The 25292-nt window shown below is 40.4% G+C and overlaps 1 protein-coding gene across 1 annotated transcript; it reads right to left on the reverse strand.

Moving 5' to 3' along the window:
* Positions 1-1663: 1663 nt before the first annotated feature.
* Positions 1664-24587, reverse strand: LOC141767970 (unconventional myosin-Va). Its single transcript, XM_074635795.1, has 35 exons — positions 24076-24587; positions 23165-23275; positions 22883-23051; positions 20613-20757; positions 20292-20448; positions 20068-20211; positions 19887-19968; positions 19641-19748; positions 19210-19322; positions 18818-19086; positions 18607-18688; positions 17068-17208; positions 16713-16844; positions 15868-15951; positions 15650-15778; positions 15472-15569; positions 15292-15378; positions 14011-14331; positions 12877-13033; positions 11949-12188; positions 11628-11837; positions 10382-10475; positions 10122-10270; positions 9816-10019; positions 9350-9450; positions 9125-9239; positions 8125-8230; positions 6335-6463; positions 5835-5986; positions 5424-5513; positions 4543-4675; positions 4153-4450; positions 2844-3018; positions 2672-2752; positions 1664-1877 (listed from the first exon to the last, which is right to left on the reverse strand). Exons 1-35 carry the CDS (start codon positions 24100-24102, stop codon positions 1716-1718), a joined length of 4995 nt encoding a protein of 1664 aa, XP_074491896.1. The 5' UTR covers positions 24103-24587; the 3' UTR covers positions 1664-1715.
* Between the last annotated feature and the right edge of the window lie 705 nt (positions 24588-25292).

Here is a 25292-nt window from a genome sequence, read left to right on the forward strand (position 1 = left end):
TACAAGGTCTTTTTATTTAAGGGGACATCTGCACAGCCTTTTAATAACTTTAAATAACAGGTCACAAAGCTGGAAATGCCACGAAAAAAAAATATTTATTTATTGCTGTTGACAATGATACTTTAGTCTCCTCCTACAGAGGCTCAGTTTGCGTGTTGGAGTATAGAGTGCTGCAGGGATGATGTATTTTTGTAGGCCAACCAGGAAAATTGCATCGCACTGGTTCCCTCGACAACAAGCCAATGGAATTTTTTAATTGAGTTTTAGATTATTGCAAACACACAAATATGATAGATAATCGTCATAAATGAACACCACTTTTATGATTTTTGAAGTGTGAATGCAATCACCAGAAGTAGAAAGCTAACGTTGGGCTATAAACAAACTACAACACGGTCGCATGAGCGCGAGTACACATGAGGCTGTAAAGGCGGACGTGTCAGCGCGATGACTAGTAATTTCATTTAGCCACTTGTTAGCAACCGCCTTTTTTAAGACACAAAGGCTTCAAAATTCAGGAGTGGGATATTTACTGACGTATTTTCTATCGTAGAACAAAACTTTAAAATCTCTTCAGCTTGAGATGTTATTTCAGGCATCTAACTGAAAACCCATTCAAAAAAACCCATCGACTTCCAGACGAGGGAACAGGAAGTGGTAAAATGCTAACTCATTTCCAGGTTATAGGACTCATTCCTGTAGCACTCTATTGGACTGGCATGTGGAACAGGAATGCACACAGAAGTTAAAGGTGCTAAATTCGACATCGAGAGCATTAATATAGCCGTAAAGATATAGAGGAGTGATGTCTACCTGAGCAAAGAATGAAGTCGCTCTCGCTTCTCCTCGCTTTGTTGACGTCGCCGGGCCGGCCGCATGTGCCCCACTGGCTGGCTCACGGACGCTGCTCTGCACTGCTCTCATACGGCGGTTACAGCTGATTCGTTGCGGAAGCGCAGCACCCACCCTCCGGTTCCCCCCTCAGGTAAACACGGTTATCCCTGTCAGCACTTTCGCCGCTGTTAGCACCGTTAGATACGAGCCGCCGGCTAACCGTCGCCATGTTGAGAGGCAATAGAAATGCTCCCAATCTCATGTTTAGCACCTTTAAAGATAAATGTAGAAGCACAATGAAAAGCACACAGAAAAAGAGCAGACAGACAGTGCATGATCTGTTCTAGCTGACCAGGCCACACAGACAGACGCCGGTCCTGTACTTCCAGAAAAGGTGCATGATGGGAACAATATAAGAAAAAAAGAAAAAAATGTATTGTGCCAGCACGCATAATTATTTGATGTTAATTGCCAATTGTTGTCTCCTTTTATTTTGATATTTCATTATTGTTTTCTATTTTTCAAATGTTTGTGAATATATAAATATGTATTACTGATGATGTGTAGTGGTACAAAGTACTCGCATGAGAATTTTTTTATACACGAGATGTTTCTAATTTTTTGCGTTTTTTTTATTCTGGTTGTTCTTATTGGGGGTTGAGGTTACTGGGACTGCAGTCTCGTGTTTCTGCTTCCAATAAAATATGGGGGGAAAAAATGCTTTATCTCTTTCCTTGTTTATCAAACTGTCACATAGCTGCCCCTTTGCTGTGTACAGACTAATCCACTGATAATTAACAGATTAATTAAACAAGTTGGCGCCACTAAAAAACAATCTTAAAGTTCACAACACTTCTTGGAAGGCAGCCTATCCTCTTCTTCTAGGCTCTGCGTAGAAAGGAGATCTTGAGGGAGTCTGGGATGACTAACTGCTCAGCGTGGAGGACCGGAGGAGGCAAGTAGGGAAATGTGACAGGAAACACTCGCCTCACGTCCATCAGGAGCTGTGGAGGCTGACCGCCAGAGCAGCCTTTGAGAAGACCCTAAAAGAGCAAAGACAGAGAGCACTCACATGAGACACTACTTTTGATTGATAAACACGAGGGCTGTCAAAGTTAACGCCACTAATTTCTTTAAGGCATTTAATTAATGATAATTTAATTAACGCAATCAATCTTTCCGGTGGAAGCGAGCTCAGTTTTAAAGCTAGAGTGAAGAAAAGGCATCATATGAAATTAGAAAAAACTAAGAAATCCATTGGTACCAACCCTGTCATAGTAGCTTGTCAGGAAGGAGGCTAAATAACGCTCCAAAGTTATGCTAAATTTTGGCGAGGAAAAACTGGCATGGCCATTTTCAAAGGGGACCCTAGACCTCTGACCTCAAGATATGTGAATGAAGATGGGTTCTATGGGTACCCACGAGTCTCCCCTTTACAGACATGCCCACTTTATGATAATCACATGCAGTTTGGGGCAAGTCATAGTCAAGTCAGCACACTGACAGCTGTTGTTGCTTGTTGGGCTGCAGTTTGCCATGTTATGATTTGAATATGCAGTACCTGTGAGGGTTTCTGGACAATAATTGTCATTTTTTTGTGTTAATTGATTTCCAATAATAAATATATACATATATTTGCATAAAGCAAGCCTATTTGCCCACTCCCATGTTTTAAATACTTGACAAGTCTCCCTTTAAGGTTAATTTTGAACAGATACAAAATGTGCGATTAATTTGCGATTAACTATGGACAATCGTGATTAATCGCAATTAAATATTTTAATTGACTAACCGGCCATAAAAAACACATGAAACCCTTGCAGCTGTAAGACAGTACCTGGACAGTACGGATGAAATTCAGTGTGACTCTTTCATCAAGGTCACTGTTGGGAGTGTAGAGGGTCAGAATCTTCACAATCTGTTAAATAACAGATAAACAGGAAGTTATATACACTTTAACTGCACAACAATTTGTTCTTTCTTCAAGCCAGATGCTTATAGAGACCCACCTGCTGGCTGGACAGGGCAGTGCAGGTCTGAACAAGGGCCTGTGCTTCTGCCTCAGTCTTTTTAGCGGCCTGCAGCAGCTGAACTGCCTGGATGAGGGGCTCCAGCGTGGCCACAGCGCCTCCTGCCTGCAGGCCTCGGCTCCGCAACCACTCCTCCAGCAGACTCACATTATAGCTGAGTGACAGGAGAAAAAAACCGGCTGATTAATTATTCATTTAATATGTACATATAACTTAATCTGAAAGGGGTGGACACAATACTATGTACACGGATTTTCTTTTAAAGTCATAGGATAGTAGGTCATAAAATACTTCATAGTGTATAGTATGTCATAAGAAATGTTATAAAAAAAAAGGTTATGTTAAAACATAAAATGTTGACATAAAATAGGTCATACTATATATGACTTTTTTATGGCGAACTATACCATTACTTATTTTGTGACATTTGTATGTCATTCGATATTTTGACATTTTTCATGTTTTTTTTTAACTTTTTTCGACCTACTATACTATGAACTTTTTATGACTTTTTTGGCAAACTATACCATGACATTTTTATGACTTTCTTCAACACATTATACTATGATTTTATGACTTTTTTTTGACACACTGCACTGTTTTTTTACACTGTTTATGAAATTTTATGACATACTATACTTTGACTTTTTTATGACACTCATTATGGCATTCGATAATATAATTTTTTTTTGACAAACTATACCATAACATTTTTATGACTTTTTGGACATACTATGACTTTTTATTTTTCCACTTTTTGACATACTATACTATGACGTTTTTATTACTTTTTACTATACTATGACTTTTGATTTCTTTTCAACATACTATACTGTGACTTTGTTTGAAATGCTATACTATGGCCTTTTTCGGATTTTTTTTTAAACTTTTTTCGACATAATATAGTATGAATTATTTATGATTTTTTAAAAATATACTAACCTTTTACTATAAAAAGCAATCGTATAGTATGTCATAAAACAAATCATAAAAATATCAAATGTTTATCTCCCCTTGTTTCCTGTCTACTATCAACTGTCCAATAAAAGGTAAAAAATTACAGAAACAAATAATCTAAAAAAAAACAAAAAACGATATTGGCTACAAAAACCTGGATTACACAATGTTCAATCGCTGTATATGTCATTATATAACATGATATGATATGATATAGTAGAATATCTGGATATTCAATAGAAAACCAATTTATAGATACAAAATAATAATAAATAATTGTAAAGTTGCAATAATGTTGCATATATGTAGATTTATCTGTGCATGTTTCTACCGTATTTGCATGCCACGACTCCAGCAGCACATGTCTTTCCTCAGCAGCAGGCTGTTGAGGGCGGAGGCAGAGATGAGGTAGGTGAGCTGGTGGAGGGCCTGCTCCATCTGTGTCTGGGGCAAAGCCTGATGGGACATAGCGGTGTGAAGGGCTCCCAGCTCCCTCAGCACCGCCGCCATAGTGGGAGCATCACCTCCCACGGCCCTGGGGTCCGAGCCTGCTCGCTTTCTGGATGTTCCCAACTTTACTGCCGAGCTGGACAGACCTGGGATGGTCTCGCTCTCCAACAGAGCAGGGACTGAGGCGGAGAAGGAGCAGGAGGTAAGATAAGAGGAGCAGTGGAGGGGAAGAGCATTAATAGCATCAGCGTTGTCTTCATTATAATGGTACCTATGATGTTTTGTAGGCGTTTTTCAGTGATGGAGAGGAGCTGCTGATAGGCCTGGATACAGAGGTCACTCAGGGTGCGGATCAAGTCACTCAGATCAGCGGTGAGAGGAACCAGTTCATCTGAGTCAAGGGTCTGAAAAGTAATCAATCCACTCATTCATTCATGTAGTAAAATGTATTGATATCAATGAATCACCAAGATGACAAAGATGCTCGCAGTCAATTAGATGTAAATAATAATAAATACTAGGGCTGTCAATTGATTAAAATAGTTAATCGTGATCAATCAGAAATTAATCACACATTTTTTATTTGTTCAGAATGTACCTTAAAGGGAGATTTGGCAAGTATTTAATACTTTTATCAACATGGTAGTGGACAAATATGCTGCTTTATGCAAATGTATGTATATATTTATTATTGGAAATCAATTAATAACACATAACAATGACAAATATTGTCCAGAAACCCTCACAGGTACTGCATTTACCATAAAGAAATACGCTCAAATCATAACATGGCAAACTGCAGCCCAACAGGCAACAACAGCTGTCAGTGTGTCAGTGTGCTGACTTGACTATGACTTGCCCCAAACTGCATGTGATTATCATAAAGTGGACATGTCTGTAAAGGGGAGACTCGTGGGTACCCATAGAAACCATTTTCAGTCACATATCTCGAGGTCAGAGGTCAAGGGACCCCTTTGAAAATGTCCATGCCAGTTTTTCCTCTCCAAAATTTAGTGTAAGTTTGGCGCGTTATTTAGCGACAAGCTACTATGACATGGTTGGTAGCAATGGATTCTTTTGGTTTTCTAGTTTCATATGATACCAGTATCTTCACTCTGAATAATAATAATAATAAATACATGTTCATCCTACCTGTTTCGGGGAGTGCTGGGTCAACAGGTCGTGCAGCAGACAGGCGTTTTTCAGCCACAGAGCTGTCATATCCACATCGTTACTGTGTTTCTGCAGGGAGAGATAGGATGAATAAAGGTTTTATCTTGTCACTTGGAGATCAACACTAATGTGATGAGATAAAAGAAATCTCAGTGCTATTATGTATATGTGTGTGTATGTGTGTGTGTGTGTGAGAGGTATACATGGGCTTTGCTGTGGTTTACTTTGTCCTTAGGGGCCAGATTGTTGGACAAAACAACAATCACATGAAAGTGGTTCAAAGTCAGTTGTCAATGCTTCTCTGTAAATGACAAGCTATCCGACATGATGTGATCTGCCCTTACACATTAAAACCTCAACCATATGGTGCACCAAGCAGACTCAGGTTACCTTCAGAGCTGCCTTCATAGCGGTGACAGCAGCGCTGCAAAGGGAGCGGGCGTGCGTTTGGTCTCCGCTGCAGTCGGCCTGACGAACGCACAGGAAGAGCACGCTGGCAGGCAGGCCAGGAGGCAGAGACAGGGCGCTGTCAACGCGGATGTCTGGACCACAGACATAGAGAGAGCAGCAATGGCACAGTGAGAACACGGCCAGGTCATATTTGTCAGCTATAGCAGAGTTAGTTGAAGTTAAAGTTTATTTCTTGTGCGTCACATCATCCTCAGAGGCAACGGTTAAAGTCAACATGAAACTGTATGCAAGTTTAGAGAGCAAAATATCTATTATCATATGTTATTTCAACAGTTATGCTTTTTAATTTATGTTAATAGTACCAAGCCACTGAATAAAAACTAAAAAATGAATCCACTAAATTTATACAGTTATAAAGAATTATTACGTTTCTACTATAGCGCTGAACATAGTGGTTGTTAATGATTTTATTGTCTGACCTGTGATGAGGTTCTTGATGAGCTTGGTTTCGTCTTTCTTCCTACATTCAAGCAAACCGGTGACTGTTGAAGGCTTCGGTCGGGATGGACAGGAGGATGACGTCTCAGGGGTGAAAGCTGATGGGAGAACTGGAAAGACAAAATATCACAACACTAACAACTGAAACAAAAAAAAACCTGCAAAATAAAACTACAGAGATGTAAGAGAAGATATAAAAACTGGAAGGTTGATACTTTATAAAATGTATCCTGTAAATAATTGACTTCAAAAAACTACTGTTGGTTTATAAAGCACTGAATGGTTTGGGGCGTAAATACATTTCTGATCTTCTGCTACATTATGAACCATCCAGACTTCTCAGGTCGTCTGGGATCAGATCTGCTTTCTGAAACTAAACATGGAGAGGCAGCGTTCACTTTATATCAGGGCTGACCCAAATGCTTCGAAGCTTCGACCATTGCCATGATGATCAACCTCCAAATCAGTATGTAAGTATGTAATAATAAGGTATAAAACAACAAATAGCCCATGAAATATGGAATAATCCCACAACATTATTCATTATTCACATTGAACATTAATTAAGTAATTAAACATTATTAGTAATTCTTAGAAGGATATCGCTGTGTGTGTGTGTGTGTGTGTGTGTGTGTGTGAACAGTAGAGACAGAAGAACATGTCAGCCTGATGCACCGCGCTGCTCCGCGAAGCTTCGAATACCTTCGAATATTTGTCACCGAAGCTTCGAAGCCCAAAAAAATGGCAATTTTTCACCACAACCCTACTTCATATGTACCACATATCTGGAACAAACTCCCAGAAAACTGCAGGACCGCTGCAACTCTCAGCTCTTTTATATCGAGGCTGAAGACTTTCCTGTTTGCTGCTGCCTTTTATTAAATCAAATAATTATTAATTCCTTACACTGCACTGTAACTTTTATTCTTGTATGTTATACCTGCCTTATTCTATTTTTGCTTGTTTAAATTTAATTTAATTTATTATTTAAATTTAATTTAAATTTAATGGCTGTTTTAATTATATTTGAATGTGTCTCTTTTGCACTTTGTCTCAATGCTTTTAAAATTTTATGTAAAACACTTTAAATTTGCTGAAATGTGCTGTATAAATAAACTTGTTATATTCAAGTTCATGAATTAACCTGCAGCGTGGAAAAGGTCAATGGATCAAAGGCAAATTTAATTTATAGAAACTTTTGATCTAATAATGATAAAGTGTTTACTCATCTGCTCTCAAGTACAGTTTAACATAATTATTTGCCAGAGCAATATAAGTTAATGAGTGAAATATAGCAGCTTCTGGTCTCCTCGGACTTTACGGAGCACAAGAAATATGAATATATTGAGCTGGACCTCTGTCTCGGTGAGGATATGCATGTGACCATTGTTGGTAAATATCGACCCCCCTCAGAACATTTTGATGCACTAATGTTGGTAGAACTGGTTTTAGGTACTCTGCACCTTTTAAATGGAATAAACTGCAAACTGCCCTCAAACTAGAGTCTTACATTCCCCTTGGAGATTTAAAACTTCATTATCCGTTTATTGTTCTCAGATCTCTCTTGGAAAATAGACTTTAATCTCAATGACACTGCCTGAATAAATAAAGATTTAAAATAAAGTAGCTCTATCCTGTGATGTCAAGTGAAAACTTCATATTTCATAAATGTCGTCTTTTCAGTGATGAATTAAAAACCACCAAACGCTTTATTCTGAAAGTTGTACAGCAAACCAAAAGCTCTGAATTTAAGCCTCTGATGAAGTCTTACCTTGTGTCAGGAGTCGTCTGAGTGAGACGGTGTTTTTAAGCTCCTTCAGCTCTCTCCTCAATCTGACACACTCTTGCTCTCTGGCCTCGAGCAGTTCCTGCAGTTCCTTCACACACAAACACACTCACACATTTAGGGATTTGTGGCTTGTAGCCAAACGCTCTAAACCAAACTGACTTTCAGCAGAAACGGTAGAAAAAATCTTTTCAACAAGATTATACAGTATAAGCAGCCGGAATCCACTGGCTCTTACTTCATAGAGCGAATATGGGATGACTTTTGGGAAGATGGGAGCATTATAAAGTCAGAGGAAGAAAAGGTGCAACATCAACATAAGGCACTGTTCAGACCCGGCATTAACATGCGTCCTCAGTGATCCGATCACAAGTGGACAGCTTTAACCCTTCTGTTGTCCTTGGGTCAAATTTGACCCGTTTTCAAACTTCATTATTACATAAATAGGAATTTCTTTAATATAATTGCCCCAAAATAACATGGATGGTTGCCTACTGTGGTCTTTGCAAAAAAGAAAGTATATATATATCCATATATATAAATATATATACAGTATACCACTACTTTCGTAGAATTGTGTGTGTTTTATTCAAATCTATAGCTACTGTGCTATTAAAAAAAATGTAAATGCTTTCAAAACAATATTCTGACTAAAAGTTTACATATACCAGTATGTGATAATCCATCAACATTATGTTCTATTGATAATAACTATAGTCAAAATAATTCATATCTTTTTTTTTAACTTTTTTTATTACTAAAAAAATAGGTATAATCTCACTGAAATTAGGTTTATTAACCTTAATTCCTGGTGATTTGAGTGACTTAAAGCTGTCCACTGGGATCACTCAGGACGCATGTTAATACCAGGTCTGAACAGGGCCAAGCACCATTAGGACTCATCTACCAATTTCTTTCAATTTATACATCATCTTTCCGTAGAATCCTTCATGCACCACAGACGACTGCCCTCATAATCCGATACCTGTCGCTGTGCAGCAGAGGAAGAACCAGAGATCGCTTGACTGAGCTGGCACCTCAGAGCCTCCAGCTCCTCCTCCCTATGACTGTGCTGGCTACGCAGCTGGCTCTCCAGAAACCTGACGCAGCCGAAGAGGAGAGAGATATAAAACGGCATCACAGGAGTTCATCCACCAAATATAAATCACAGCATGGATGAAGCAAGTTGAAACACTGGAGACAGACTGACTTGTTGGCCACTCGTACAGCATCGTAAGCATGAGCCAGGTCCTCTGCTTTCATCTTCACTGCCGGGTCTCTGGCCACGTCCATCGTCTCCATCAACTGGTCCTGTTGATGCAAACATGAATTTCTTTAACATATTGCAATTTTTAGGTTGTAGCGGGCTCAGTTTCAAAGCCACAGTGAAGATACTGGCATCATATGAAACTAGAAAAACCTAAGGAATCCATCGGTACCAACCATGTCATACTAACTTGACTAACTTGGCTAAATAACGCTCCAAAGTTACACTCAATTTTGGCGTGAAAAACTGTCATGGCATACGAGGCATACTCAACGATCTTTCGAGTATAAATAAAGGTTGAATGAATGAATAAATGAATAAATAAAAATTATAAGGGGGAAAAAGGGCTCATAAAATGTTTTTGCCACCAAACTTCTGTTTGAGGTTTTCTCCTCCTTCACTCTCTCACCATTGGTGTGTCCAAGCTCCACACTGAGACTCTCCTCTCCCAGGAGGGAGACGTCACGCTGACCCTGCGGACCTGCTCCGGGGACGGGAAGGCGGACGTGAAGGGTGAGAGTGGGGTGAAAGACTGGGGTGACAGCGGGGTGGGCGAGGGAGGCTCAAAGCTCAAACTCTGGGCGGAGTCCGTCCTTCTGTGGCCTTTGGTGCGCTGTTATGAGGAGAAAAAAAAACCCCTCAGTGACCACGTTTTAGCCTAAAATAGTATTCATCTAAAAAGTATTTAAGAGTGTGTGTGGGTGTAGTTATGAACCTCCGTGAGCAGACTCATCTCCCTGAGGTTGTCGTATCTCTGCTCCAGTCTGGTGAACTCTCTCAGGAGACCCTGATACTTCCTCCTCTCCTCATCCACCTCCGCTCTCAGAGCTGCACTCGCCTGAGACACGGCCTGATGCACACACTCTGCTCACACACAAAGAGAGGCACACAGAGAGAAAGAGAAGTCCGAGGGTTTACCTACATGTATGAAGCCATGCAGACTGTGTATGATGCTGCAAAGTGAGAAGAGCCTACCTTCTTGTGCTTTTTCTTGTTCGAACAAGCGAGCAGAGAGATCCTCTCTCTCTTTGCAAAAACTGTCCTTTTCTTTCTGCAGGACTTTCAACTCCTTAAAAACATAAGAGAGGATGAGAATAAACAATTAAAACTCCTGAAAAAGAACTAAGCTTGCAACAGCTGGTCAGGAAAAAGAAGAGACATCTGGTATTCTTCATGTTTAAGGGGAGACACTACACACAAAAACATCATTTCTTCATGCACTGGTCAATTTTGAGATTTTGGGCTATTTTGCTTCCATAACATGTCTTCGTTCAGAATAATGGAAAGAGAACATCCAAGAAGTATCCATATAAATTCAATTAAATTAACATACAATCAAATTTCTAGGGCTTTACCGTGTGTTTTTGTGGTTATATAAATGTAATTTATGGTGCTGTTAGATGCTGCTATAGCTGCTAAATTTTTACTTTTAGACTGAGACAATTATGACGCTCTATGAGAGAGAGAGAGAGAGGAGGGGAAGAGAAGGTGGACTTTGCACACAATGTTTCTGTAAGATGTTAATAATAATAATAATAATAATAATAATTTGAATGTCAACGTCATGAATGAAGCTTTGAACTATTCGGTACAGCCCTACAAATTTCCCGGTTTGTACTGTATTATGTTTGCAGGACCAGAAATATATGAAGCGGTTCGCTTATTTAATTTCACGTTGGGATGCCTCTAGACAAAAAAGAATAATCTTTATGAACTGGAAGGTGCCCTCTTTTCTGCTTTACATACAAAATAATGGTGAAATTTCCACCCAGTGAAAGTATTTTTTTTTTTACTTTTTGAGACTCGTGCCTTGAAGTGTTGTAATGTGTGCGCATCTGCATGATATATCATTCTTTATATTAAATGTATTTCAAAATTGTAACCCTGCTAGTAATCCCAATTTTTACCAAATGTATCTGTAATCTGATTACGTCTTTTTTTTTTTTTAACTATAACGGACTACAGTTACATTTTTTTTGTATCCTAATTACATTACGTCATTCCATGTACAGTAATCCGTTACTCAGTAAACTTGTAATACAAAAAATAAAGTCTTAATGTAAGTAATTAACTGGAGAGTTTCATGGTGATATCTACTAATTTTAATTAATAGATTTAAAAATATATAATTTTACCCTATTCACCTGGAGTGTCTCCTCTTAATAATAATAACCAGCACAGTGTAAAATGTGTCAGGTTATTCTCGGGTCGGTAGACCTACTTGTGTGAGTTGAAGGATCTCCTGGGCCGCTTTCTCCTCAGCTCTCCTCCTCTCCTCCACCTCCTTCTCGCTGATGACGGGGCCGGGTTGAGGCTTCTCCTGTTTCTGGCTCTCTAGTTTCTGTACTGTCGCCCTCAAAGCCTCCAGCTCAGCGCTGGAGGCCTCTCGCTCTGCATGCAAGGTCCCTCTCAAAGCTGCACCCTCCCTCGCCTGGACACATACAAACACAACTTTATTGTTTGAATATAAAATGACCTCTTGAAAGAGACATTTTTAGAGCTGACAAAGATCACATGACAGGATCAAACCGCCTTCACTAACCTCCTGGTCGGCTCTCAACTGCAGCTGCATCAGTTTGACCTCCATGCCCTTGTTGAGCTCTCTGAACTTCTCCACTGAGCGGGCCTCGGTCTTCAGTTTCATCAGCTCTCTCCTGGCAGCCCTGCGGCGCACGCAGCACTGCGTGAACACCACCGCCGCACGTACCCGCCTGTACGCCTGCCTCGCCAACCACCCACGCACTCTCGCCTGAAGCAACACAGCAGCCCGCTCCGCCACCAGCTGAGGAAGGAGAAAAGGGTTTACTGTTTTCATCAGGTTATGTTATATAACTTAAAGGTCCCATATTGTAAAAAGTGACATTTTCATGGGTTTTATATTATAAAGTAGGTTTAAGTTCTATATAAATACTGTGAAAGTATTGAAACACTTAATCCACAGAGAAATACACACAGCCCATATTCAGAAACTGAGCTTTTGAAACAAGCCGTCATGATTTCTGTCCATTTGTGATGTCACAAATCTGAAATATTTAGACCATTTCACAGTTTTAAATGTAAACATTCTAAATGGGTCCCAGTTTATTTCCTGTTGCAGTGTATGTGGATAACATCAGCTGACAGGAAGTAAACATGGACCGAAGCTGTTGCCTAGCAACGCAATTATGTTGCAATTCCGTTGAAATGTATTAAAAAGGACAGAGGGTAAATACAGCTATATCCAAGCAGACAGTATGAGGAAAATAAGTTTTTTTAAACATTAAAGCATGTAAACATGTTCTGGTAGAAACCCAAAATACAAGTATGAACCTGAAAATGAAGACGATATGGGACCTTTAACTTAGTCGTCACAATTAACATCTCTTCTAAACAAAGCAATGTCAAAGAAAAAGTGACTAAAAACACATTGAAAATGAGCAGGTGGAGGTTGTTTTTTAAAGATCTACTACAGCAGGTAATTAGATGCTGACCAGTCTGTAACTGCGTCGAGCCAGCGTGCCCCTGGTGAAGGCCTGGATGGTGACGGTGGCCTGTCGGATCATGAGGAACAGCTGTCTGACCACCACCATGCGGTAGGTCTTCTGGATTACTAAAGCAGCCTTGGTGTAGCGCAGAGTCAGGGCCAGTCTGCAGCCAAAATGACAAAGAGGGAATTCAGATTTTAGTTTTAGTTTAGAGAAGAAAGGAAAGGATGTAAAGGAAGTCATAAAAGAACAAAAGTGTATAACAACAAACAACATAGATTGTGCAGGAGAGGTAAGAAACCCCAAAGGTTTTATAGTAAAAAAAACTCCCCTCTGGTTTCACAATTTATCCAAATACAATGGATATTTGTTACCTTAACATAATAAGATATATAAAAAGAGGAAATTTAAGTGCAGAATATTTTAATTTAAAGTTAAAGGCTATCTCTGACAATTTTGAGATGGAGATTGTTTACACAAAATACAGAAAAAAAACTATTTTCATAGTTTCCACAGATTATTGTGCAGTGTAAAATACACTGTAGCTCACCTGGTATAGAACCTGGCTTCATTATCTACACTATCTTTAAAAATATATAATCTTTAGAAATATATAATATATAAATATATCTAAAAATCTTTCTTTTCACTTTCCTTTCAAGAAATAAAATGACGCAGTGAGGCTAAACTGTAACTGTAGAGAAAATGCATAAATAATGTAGAGCTGCAGCGATTAACAGATCAGTTGTTAACTATTAAATTGATTGCAAACAATTTTTTGACAATCGATTAATCGGTTTGAGTAATTTTTTAAGAGAAAAAAAAGTCTAAATTCTCTGATTCCAGATTCTTAAATGTGAATATTTTCTGGTTTCTTTACTCCTCTATGACAGTAAACTGAATATCTTTGAGTTGTGGACAAAACAAGACATTTGAGGACGTCGTCTTGGGCTTTGGGAAACACTGATCGAATTTTTTTTTACCATTTTCTGACATTTTATAGACCAAACAACTCATCGATTAATCGAGAAAATAATCAACATATTAAATCGACACTGAAAATAATCGTTAGTTGCAGCCCTTAAATAATGTGCAACTTCTCTCACACAGACACACAGACATATCTTATTCTATGCTCACCGTCTGGCCAGAGCTCCTCTGCAGTATCTCTGTATGGTGACCGTTGCCCAGCAGATCCTGGTGTATCTGATCCGGGCCAGCCATCCTTTGACCCGGCTCTGGATGATCACAGCAGCAACACGAAGCCTCTCGGCTCTCAGCCGCTCCAGAAGAGCCACCTGACCGGCCCGGAAGAACACTTTGGTCTTTCCAAAGCAGTACTGATCTGGGTCTTGGATGAGCTCAGGCAGAGCTAGTCTGCAGGAGACCTGGGCCTGCTCCTGGCCCTGAGGACCTCGAAGCAGCAGACGGTACCTGCTGAAGAACTCCTCGTACGTCCATCTGGAAACAAAGAAACACAAAAACACTTGATAGTTCTGTTGAGGAAGTTTGTGTCTTTTTCTTTTGGTCGACTGTTCTATTTCAATTCATTTACATAATTTGACTCAAGTGAATAGTTCAATAAAGTGTAAATTGAAAAAAATATAAAGCATTAATAAAGAGACAAATATTACATTACTGAACATTCATTAGGTAACACTGTTACCCATAAGGGATTGTGTTGATATCATGTGGGTGCGTTCAATGAAACTTGGACATCTGAGACTTGAGAGTTTGTTTGTTTGTTTGTTGCATAAGTATAGGCAACAAACCTATAATTTTCCTTCCTCAACATCCATGTTTGTTCATTGTTTGTAGGTTCAGGGGCTGACTATAAAATACGGGATACTGGAATTTTTTTTTACCAAAAACTAAATAAATAAATAAAGACAATTAAATTGTCATTGTCATGGATTGTCTATCTCAAACATGTTTTATGTTTCTAAAAAAATCAAAGCAAATTGATATACCATATAACCACAAATTGAAACAAATGCTGCCTAAAAAGTAGGAAATACATCTAAGACCTTATTTTATACAAGGTACACATCATTTGTAGTTAATGGCAAATGGTTATAGCTACTAAAACCCCTGCTTTAGTCCTACGGTGCTTTAAGAAAACCCAACTCTAATAAATGTGTCTCTTCTATCAGTGACTTAGAAGAGAAGATGTGCCGCTGCTGATATCCTCTTACATTCTTTACATCAGTGGTTCTCAACCTGGGGGTCGGGACCCCCAAAGGGGGTCACAAGATAATCTCCAGGGGTCGCCAGATGGTTGTGGAGAAAACAATGAAATAACATATATAAAATAAAATAGGATATTTTAGACTGGTGAAAGTTTTTTTTAAAGACTAAGTTCTCAGACTGTATGAGAGCTTTACCGAGAGTTAGATGAACGTCTAGGAAGTACTCCGTTACCTGGATGGAAAACCTGCAGCACTGATGCGAATTGTCTCCAGCACCCCACAAGCTCTCAGCTGCTGGACCGTCCTCCTGGGGTCAAACCTAACAAAGCACACACAACAGTGTCAGAAATAAACACAAAATCAAATGCATAAACTTTGAATTTTGTGAAGACGGGACAAAACGAAGACGTACATAAAAGCTTCTTTGAGGTCATTGGGTTTAATGCAGCGGACGTAGTGAGGAGTGGTGCTGTTCAGAGTTTCCATTAGCATCTGTAAGGACTGACGGAACTGACAGGCAGCAAAAACACAGCGTTAAAGACAGATTGCTGCACAGAATATGAAAATGAACTGAAGTCATAACAGCTCACCTGGAAGCCCACTGTCAGTTTATGTTCTCTGGCCGCTCTTTTCCCTGAACGAACACTTCCATTAGCCACAGAGGAAACTTTTCCCTGCTGCTGCTGCTGCTGCTGGAACAACTCAGCCACCAGCTCAGACTGACACATGAACACACACACAGAGACCAGTTAGTGATCACACAGTCACATAGAAACTAAATTGAATTTAATACGTAACATATATTTACCTGACTCGCTTTGAGGATGTTAATGAGCTCCTCAAAGACTGTATCTCGATTCTTGCCTAAAAAGCCATCGCACTCATATTGCACCTGATGAAAAAAGGAAAACTGTTAATAATAATAACATAAACTCACTTACATTTACACAAACTACCACTGCTGCTTTCTGTCGTAATGTAAATATTCAGGCTAACGGTCTGCGAGTGCATTTAACTCGTCATGCTTGGTGTAGCCTGATGAAGAGAGACAGAAAAGTAGAGACAAAGTTATGTAAAAGACAAAAAAGTAAAAGACAAACTGCTTTTATTTAACGTGGACATCACTGATATGTTTCTACCACAGATGGTCTTCCTCAGGTTAAAGTGAACACACCTGTATTTAATATGTGACTCCTAATGATGATTCATCACAGCATTATTTCCTAAATAGCCTAAATGAGTCATCTGATATGATGTCTGATATTTAGGTGAGTTTTACTTTGTTTCTGTCCAGTTTGAATGAAGTGTTTTACTATGCTCCGCTATGTACAGCTGATCTCAACATAAACAAAAATACACGTGGATGATGGCTAAGCTGCACGGAGAGGGGGGGGGGCTATCATACTCAGGCAGCTTGGCGGAGGTCTGCGGTCTCCGAGTGCCATTCTAGTTTATTATTACTTCATTTCTAAAGTTACTCACTACTCAAGTAACTTTTTCAGAAAATACTTTTGTACTCAAGTACTTATTTTAATGACTACTTTTACTCTCTACCAACCACTGCACAAACTTTAAAAGAGACTTTGTCCACATATTGAGACAGTCCAAAAACAGATTCACTTCAGGTTCTGTGTGTTGACCTTCATCACTCACCGTGTCAGCGAAGTGCAGAACGACGAAGGCGCTGTTGGACATGCGAGGTTTCTGGAAGTGAGGGTGGGGCCTGCTGGTCAGGTGTTGGTCGTACAGCTTCTGCACCCAGCTCTCATCCGAACCTTTAGGCATCTGATCATTAACACAGACAATAATTACAGAGATCAGAGTTAGGGAGATTATCACTAAAAGATCTAGTGTTTAAAATAACAGCTAACACTTTTACGTTTAATTTAGTGTACATGTGAAGATTCAGCCAAATGTGTGTGAGAGAGATGAAGCAATAGACGGAGGAAAAGTCGGATAAAAATAAGACTAACAAATGGAAGTGAGAGAGTGAGACAGCATGACTGACCCTGCACTCCTCGTCTAAAAGGTCAAACAAGCCCAGTTGTCCCTCTATGAGATTGATGCACTGCTGGTTGTCACTGAACTCAATCCTGCTCCAGGCCAGCTCCTCCCGGACATACTCCTCCTGCTCCAGGTGGAACACATGCTGCAGACAAACACAAAATAAATATATAAAACTTTAAAGTCTGAGAGAAAAACAATTAAGAGTGCAATGACTCTAAAGAGAAATTTAAACGAGGCAGACGACCCAACCATTATGAGGATAAATAAAAAACTGCTTGAAAAGATCAACACAGTGATGCCATGAAGGACAGATCATCACTTGCATGTTGTTACTATGAGAAAGACAAATGAGTTTGGAAACTTTTCACCCCTAAAAAAAGTACACCACCACACTGTAGGAGAGAAGGAGTATGCCACACATGCATTAAAATGTGCATTAACTTGCAAAAAGAAAAAAGAAAAAAAAGAAAAAGGGCATTAACTGTGAAAGAAAACGATGAAAAAACATGTATTATTTGTAGTATTATTAGAATTTGTGATGATAGACTGATCGGGCTGATTCTCTGCAGAGTTTAACAGGAATAATTTGGCTACTGGCACATGCAAGTACAGTGACTCTGGCTGCAGACCATAGACTGTATATATAGATGGATGACGCGTCTCCACTTCCTCCCACTGTACAAAAGTGAAGCCAAAATATCCCGGCCAAAGCATTTGTCCCGGATATGGGAGCTGCCATCTTCTTCTTCTTCTTCCTCCTTTTCTTCTTCTTTCCGGCAGACTAGGCACGGTTTAGTGCATTGCTGCCTCCCACAGGCGTAGAATAGACATTGTTGTTTTCCTCTCGGAGACCTATATCTTATCTTATATAGACCGATATAGACCTGTGGGCTGCCATCTTGATATCCAGAGTCTGTGCAGCAGTGATCGGGGCATGGAGCCACGAGGTCGAGGTACCGCCGACAATCACGCCCGAGCCAATCACGGCTGCAGCTTCTTACCGTGAACCACCTACTGTAGATGCCATGACATTTATGACATAGACTTGTGAAGGTTATGGAAAGTTCCGGTGTTACACCGAAATCTGTGACCGCAGAAAGACAGTAACACATGAGGTCACCATTTCAGTTGTCAGAAAATGTGACCCACTGTACCTTTTACTTTAAAGATACATTCACAAAACTGAACTCAAAAAGAAAAACAAAAGAGAGATACAGTGGGTCACATTTTCTGACAACGGCCGTCAAACATTGTGACCTTGTGTTGCTGGTTCTCTGCGGTCACAGATTTCGGTAACAACGGCTCCACAGCTACTTACTTATCAGACAAATGAACATTTGAACATACACCAGCGTAATAAAAACTACCTAAAATGACAGAAACCATCTTTAGGAAAAACGTATTTGACGTGTACTTTGATTTGTTTTTCATTTGGCCCATGTCGTCATGTTGTCCATCTTTATGTACAGTCTATTCTGCAGAAACAATACACCAATACACAGAGAGACAGAGGGACACGTCTTCCTGTCACATGACTTACCCTGTTGAATTGCTGTTGCAGTTTTTCATTCGCATAATTTATACAGAACTGCTCAAAACTGTTCCGGTCAAAGGTCTCAAACCTGCTCCGAAAGAGAAGAAGAAGTGTCAGTCCAACTTTGTAATAACACACTGAAGATATGAACAACACACTTAACTATACTAAGAGAAGAAGAGTATGTGTATCCACTGTCACAAAGCTCATCACTCACCCGTAGATGTCTAGTACCCCTATGAAGGATTTGGCCTGTCCCCTCTGGCTGCGCAGAGCAGAGTTGAGCCTCTGGACGGTCCATGTGAACAGCTGACCATAGATATGTTTGGCCAGTGCATCTCTGGCTTCTAAGGCCTGCTGGCCGGACACGGGTTTGACCAGCATCTCTCCTCCTACAGCCAGTCTGCGGTGACACAACCAGTGGGCCATCTGAGGTCCCTCCACTCCTAACAGCTTGGAGAAGACAGCCAGAGGGCGGTCGTCTGCCTGGGAAAAAACACAAGACTTGTTACAGTACATGAACTGATAGAGGAAATGTGATGGCAGTTGAGATGTTTATAGAAGAGCTTAAGCTCTCCAGGTGAGAGGAGACATAAATACATTTCTTACATCAATATAACTGCGGTCAGAACTTCTCCCACTGGCTTGGATGTTGACATTTCCCAGGTGCAGAACAGCTGACAGGATCCTGAAGAGCTCCATCTGCTGGTCGGGTTGCACACCTGCAATGTCAACAAATACACCAACAATTTAGTTTCATCTGTTGAAGGCCTAAATCATCTTAATTAATGTAGGAAACACTCAAGGCTAAATGTGCAATCCATGTTCAGTAATTTTACCACTTACACTGTTATTTCTGTTACAGAACCTAGGCTTATGTGTGGATGTTACATGGAGAATCGAATAACATCAAACAATAGATAATATAATATTTGTGAAGCATTAATTCACATCATATCAAATAAATGCTCAGCTAAAAATGAATGAATCTGCTGTGAATTGCAAAGTTAAAATATTAAATTGTGAGTGCGTGCGTATACCCAGGATGGTGAAAGCATTGCGAGTGCGCTCCAGGTCCGACAAGTCATCAGTTCCAGGAATCTGCATCTCTCCTCCATGGCTGGTGTAGCGGAAATGCTCAGGAGAATCTGGAGGAAAAACACAGAGCACAGTCAGACTGCATGAAACATGAACATCATGATATACAAAACGTTAAGGACACAGAGAATGGACGTGGTAATATTTTTAAAGACAAACTGAGGGAGTGGTCTGTGATCAAATCTCACCCAGTTTAAGAGATCTCATTTCAGGTAACTCTCTGGAGGCACACAGCTGGTAGAAGATGTGGTAGTTCCTCTCTGCTGATGCCTTACATGCAAATAAACATACAGACAATGTTCATGAACAGATGTATAATAAATGAAGGATTCTTATGTGCACAAATATCACTTTGGCTAAAGAGCTTACTTGGAAGACAACCCTCGACTTCTCCAGCAGATACGTCCTCATGTTTGCCCCAATGATGTCCCCTTTTCTGCCAAAGCCGATTTCGATGTACTTCCCGAAACGACTGCTGTTGTCATTTCGAGTGGTTTTAGCGTTCCCAATAGACTGTAGGCAAAAGAATGTGTTGTTTGTATCTTTAAAAAAACATCATTGATGGGATAAAATGTCTAACAACCATCCATCACCTCCATTATAGGGTTGGAGGCCAGAACTTTGTCCTCCACGCTGGTCTGCTGCGCTGCTCCTCCGACCACAGCAAAGTATCGCATGGTGAATTTGGCTGAGACCGTTTTCCCCGAGCCGGACTCTCCACTGATGATGATAGACTGGTTTTTCTCCTCCCTATACACACAGATAGCATGACTATCAAATCCCATACAGTGAGGTGAGGTGAGACCATCACTGATGTTGCAGTAAGCAAGGAAGTACAGCAAATATTCAAATTTATGTTAGTTTTACTGTACACAGTTTGAAAGGTTTTCATAACATGACCTTTGACCTCTGACCTGGTCATAGTGCAGTAGGCTTCCTCGGCCACAGAAAAGATGTGAGGTTCCATGTCGGCCATGTCCTGGCCGCTGTAAGCATCGATCACCTCCTCTCCGTATATGGGGAGCTGGTCATAGGGGTTGATGGCCACTAACACAATACCTGGAGGGACAGAAGAAGAAGAAGAAGGAGAAAAAGAAAAAGAAGGAGGAGGACAAAGAGGAGGAGAAGAAGGAGGAGGAGGAGGAGGAGGAGAAGGAGAAGAAGGACGAGGAGGAGGAGGAGAAGAAGGAGGACGAGAAGAAGAAGAAGGAGGACGAGGAGGAGGAGAAGAAGAATGAGGAGGAGAAGAAGAAGAAGGAGGAGGAGGAGGAGAAGAAGGAGGACGAGAAGAAGGAGGAGGAGGAGAAGGAGGAGGAGAAGAAGAAGAAGGAGGACGAGGAGGAGGAGAAGAAAAATGAGGAGGAGGAGGACAGGAAGAAGAAGAAGAAGAAGGACGAGGAGGAGGACGAGAAGAAGGAGGAGGAGAAGGAGGAGGAGAAGAAGAAGGAGGAGGACGAGGAGGAGGAGGACGAGAAGAAGAAGGAGGAGGACGAGGAGGAGGAGGAGAAGGAGGATGAGGATGAGGACGAGAAGAAGAAAAAGGAGGGCGAGGAGGAGGAGGAGGAGAAAAAGAAGGAGGAGGAGGAGCAGAAAGAGGACGAGGAGGAGAAGAAGAAGGAGGAGGAGGAGGAGGAGGAGGAGGAGGAGGAGAAACTTTATTTATAAAACGCTTTTCAAAACAAAGTTACAGAGTGCTTTACATGGTTGAACAAGGATTAAAACATTTCAGGACTAACAAATAAATAAATAAGACATTGAAAATAAAACAGTGCGTTAAAATTAATAAAATGCTTTTTTAAAAGGATAATTTTTAAGAAGTGATTTAAAAGATGTCACTGATTCTGCAAGCCTCATACTCTCGGGCAGGGAGTGGAAAAGAAAGTCACATCACAATATGTTGTAATAGCTATATCATTTTCATCTGTATAGAACATGTAGTTCAAATATAATTCTTTAAAAAGTTAAATGTTTTGGAGTTATACATGTATTAACTTTAGCATTTACAGTCTATATCTAAATACAAACCCAAATGAAGAACAATTTCTAAAACCCACTCTGTCTACTTTAAGTCTAAATTAAACCATGTCCCTCATAATTATAGTGAACATAAACACACAACCTCTCATTTTATTTTATTTAAAGGTTTAAAAAAAATTGTCATGAATAAAAATGGGCAGAGTGACTTTTAGAAAACGTTGGGTCATCTCAATAACAGAAAAATTATGTAATCACATCTTAAACAGGTGTCAGTGAGGGAGTCGACCTTTGACCTACTGTTATATAGTCGACATTATGAGCTGTAATCATACAGACAGAAGCACACAGGAGCTTCCTGTTGATGGCACTTTGCCAGCATAAATCTCAAAGACCTTCTGTCAGACCTTCTGTCACTTAAGGCTGGGCAATATATTGATATTATATCAATATTGTGATATTAGACTAGATCGTCTTAGATTTTGGATATCGTCATAATATGGCACAAGTGTTGTAATTTATGTGTGTTTCTGAACTTACCAGACTGTTCTAGCTGTTCTGCCTTTACCCGCTCAGTCATTATGTCCACATTACTGATTGTAGATATTTTGTGAAAGCAACAATAGTCTACAATATCGTCACAATACTGATATATTGAGGTATATGGTCAAAAATATTGTGATATTTAATTTTCTCCATATCGCCCAGTCCTACTTTCACTATTGTTGTTCCACTTTTAGTTTGTGACCCGGCCGCCATGTTGAAATCAGTTGAGGAAATACCAAGCACCGCCCACGAGCCGGAGCAAACTTTCTCATTTTACAGCTAAACAGTACACTACAAGATATTTGTGAAAACATTTTATGCGAGAAATAGGTATTACAGTAACAGAATATTTGATCAGCGCTGCCTAGTTTGACCGGAGTTTGCGAGTGATTGACAGCTTCCTCCGTTGAATGAACAGCCAATAGGAACGCTCTCTCTCTTTCTGAAATGACCGGTGGCTGGCCAGAGTCTCCCATCACGGGCTAGATTTTTTTTAAAGCCTGAAAACAGAGCCATGAGGAGGTCACTTGAATTACAATATGCTGAAAGGTTATTATGGAACTTTTGCCCAATGATGCCAAAAATATTCTGCCTACTGCAGGTTTAAATCTCCCTCTCGGCCGTCTGCTTTTTCCTCTGCTTCTTCTGCCCGCTGAGTGCTCACCACAGTACGTATAGATGCTGTTGTAGTCCAGGAATCGAACCCGCAGGTTGTGCAGAACCGCAGGTTCATGGAGGAAGCTGAGAGCGGTCAGGTCGTTCTCCCCCTCCAGGATGGCGGGGTTCCCCAGCGGTGGGAGATCAGAGGGGGACGCCACTGCATAACGGGCCTCCTGCCAATGGAGGGAAGTTAGTTGTGGGAAATTTAAAGTGGAAATTATAATGTTTTATGAGGATCATGATACTTGAGCATTGATTTTTGGATAATATAATGGAACTGTCTCACTTTTCCATTAGAGAGCTGTAGCAGTAGATGTTTCTCTCCAGGGCTGTAGTCCTGGAGGAGCAGGGCTGACACCCAAACTGCATCTGGGTCTGGAATCCACACACTTGCTCCCTATAGCAAGGGAAAGAGATACTGCAGGTTGAACACACTCAGCATGTACTGGACCCATTTATATTCTCAGTAAGAAGGAATTTTTATTACATAATATTTCATTTTTTTCTCCCGACACTGTTCAGGTACATGCAACACTTCCTGTCCCCACCCAGACAAGACATTTGTCACCCATCAGCATAAAAGGCTCCTAAACTGTGTTAAAAATTAACACTGGTCATCCTACTCTAAACTGCCTGCATGGATTAGCCATTATCTACTTCTGACATTTGCTTATTAATGTGCCCATTTTACAAATCCACAGTAGTTTTACATTATTGAGCACTAAGTTTTCAGAAATAAAGATTTTTGGGAGAATTTATCACAGAAAATCATTAATTGTAACATTGGCTGAAGAACACATACACCAAAACATACCTACTTCTAACATGTCTAATTTGCTTATTGATGTGTCCATTTTACAAATTTCTCTTTAATCTACATTGTTTTACATTACTGAGCATGACGATTACAGAAATAAAGACTGTAAAAAAAAGTTTGGGGAGAATTTATCACAGAAAATCTATCATTAACTGTAACATTGGCTGAAGAACACATACAAAAAGCAGGAAAGAAACATTTTCTGAAAATGTACATGACTGAGAAAGGCTGACACACACACTAGATATGTAATACAAACACAATAATGCAAACATCATTAGCAATATTGTTTGTGCTCTTCTTTTAAGGACCAACAAACAGTAGGCCCTGCAGCAGAGAATGATAATCACATTAAAAATGCAAATTCAAGTCAGTCTTACCTTGCTATATAGCTCCAGCGACGTCATCTTAACTACTTCAAAGCGTGCACATAGATATCATTAGAAGAAAAAAAAAGATCAACAGAGGTAATAACATCTGCACGTCCCTCTGAAGGAACAGTCTGTATCCTCCACACCTCCGCAGAAGAGCCACTTTGTGTCCTGGTGACAGTATTTTGCACTTTGTCCGGGCTCACAGGCATGAGGACGGTCAAGTTAACTGTTAATCTGCAGGAGGATGCAGTGATTGGAAGGAGGGATTTCTCCTTTTGAATGTGCAGAGTGTGAATCATCACTGCCAGACAGGACAGCCCCCAGTCCTTTTCTTTATTCCCTCTTCACATATGACTGCACAACTATTCACCCCACTAACACCATGGTCAAATTTGCAGACGACACTGCTGTAGTAGGACTGATAACCAACAACAACGAGACAGCCTACAGGGAGGAGATCCAACATCTGACACAATGGTGTTCCCATAACAACCTGGATTTAAACACAACTAAAACAAAAGAAATGATAATAGACTTCAGGAGAGCCAGGCGGGTGGAGCACTCTGCCCTCTGCGTACGTGGAGAGGAGGTAGAGAGGGTGGACTGGTTTCAAGTACCTCGGAGTCCACATTTCATCAGACCTCACCTGGTCCAAAAACATCTCTCATCAGATGGGGAAGCAGAGACTCTACTTCCTCAGGAAGTTGAAGCATGCTCACCTTCCTCAAAACCTGCTGATCAACTTCTATCGGGCAACCATTGAGAGCCTCCTGACCTACTGCTGCACTGTGTGGTTTGCTAGCTGCACAGTGGAGAACAGGAGGGACCTGCAGCGGGTGGTGAGGATGGCAGAAAAAGTGATTGGGACCACATTACCCCCCCTCAGTGACCTATACGCTGGCCGGCTCTGTAAGAAAGCCAGCTGTATCTCCAAAGACCCCACCCACCCTGGACATGTACTTTTTGCTCCCCTTCCCTCCGGTAGGAGATACAGGACAATTAAAACACACACAAACAGACTACGAAACAGCTTTTACCCACAGGCTGTCAAGTGTGTAGAACCCCCTCCCCCCAAAGGCTGAGGACACTGGCTGCTGAACCATAATCATGGCACCTGCACTTTATGATGATCCACTTATTTGTGTACTTTGTGATTGAATGTTTTTATGGTTGCTTTTAATGTTTGTTTTTACTGCAAAGAGCTGCTAAACTGCTTTTCGTTG

Source organism: Sebastes fasciatus, chromosome 5 (genome assembly GCF_043250625.1).
Source record: "Sebastes fasciatus isolate fSebFas1 chromosome 5, fSebFas1.pri, whole genome shotgun sequence".
NCBI classification, from domain to species: Eukaryota; Metazoa; Chordata; class Actinopteri; order Perciformes; family Sebastidae; genus Sebastes; species Sebastes fasciatus.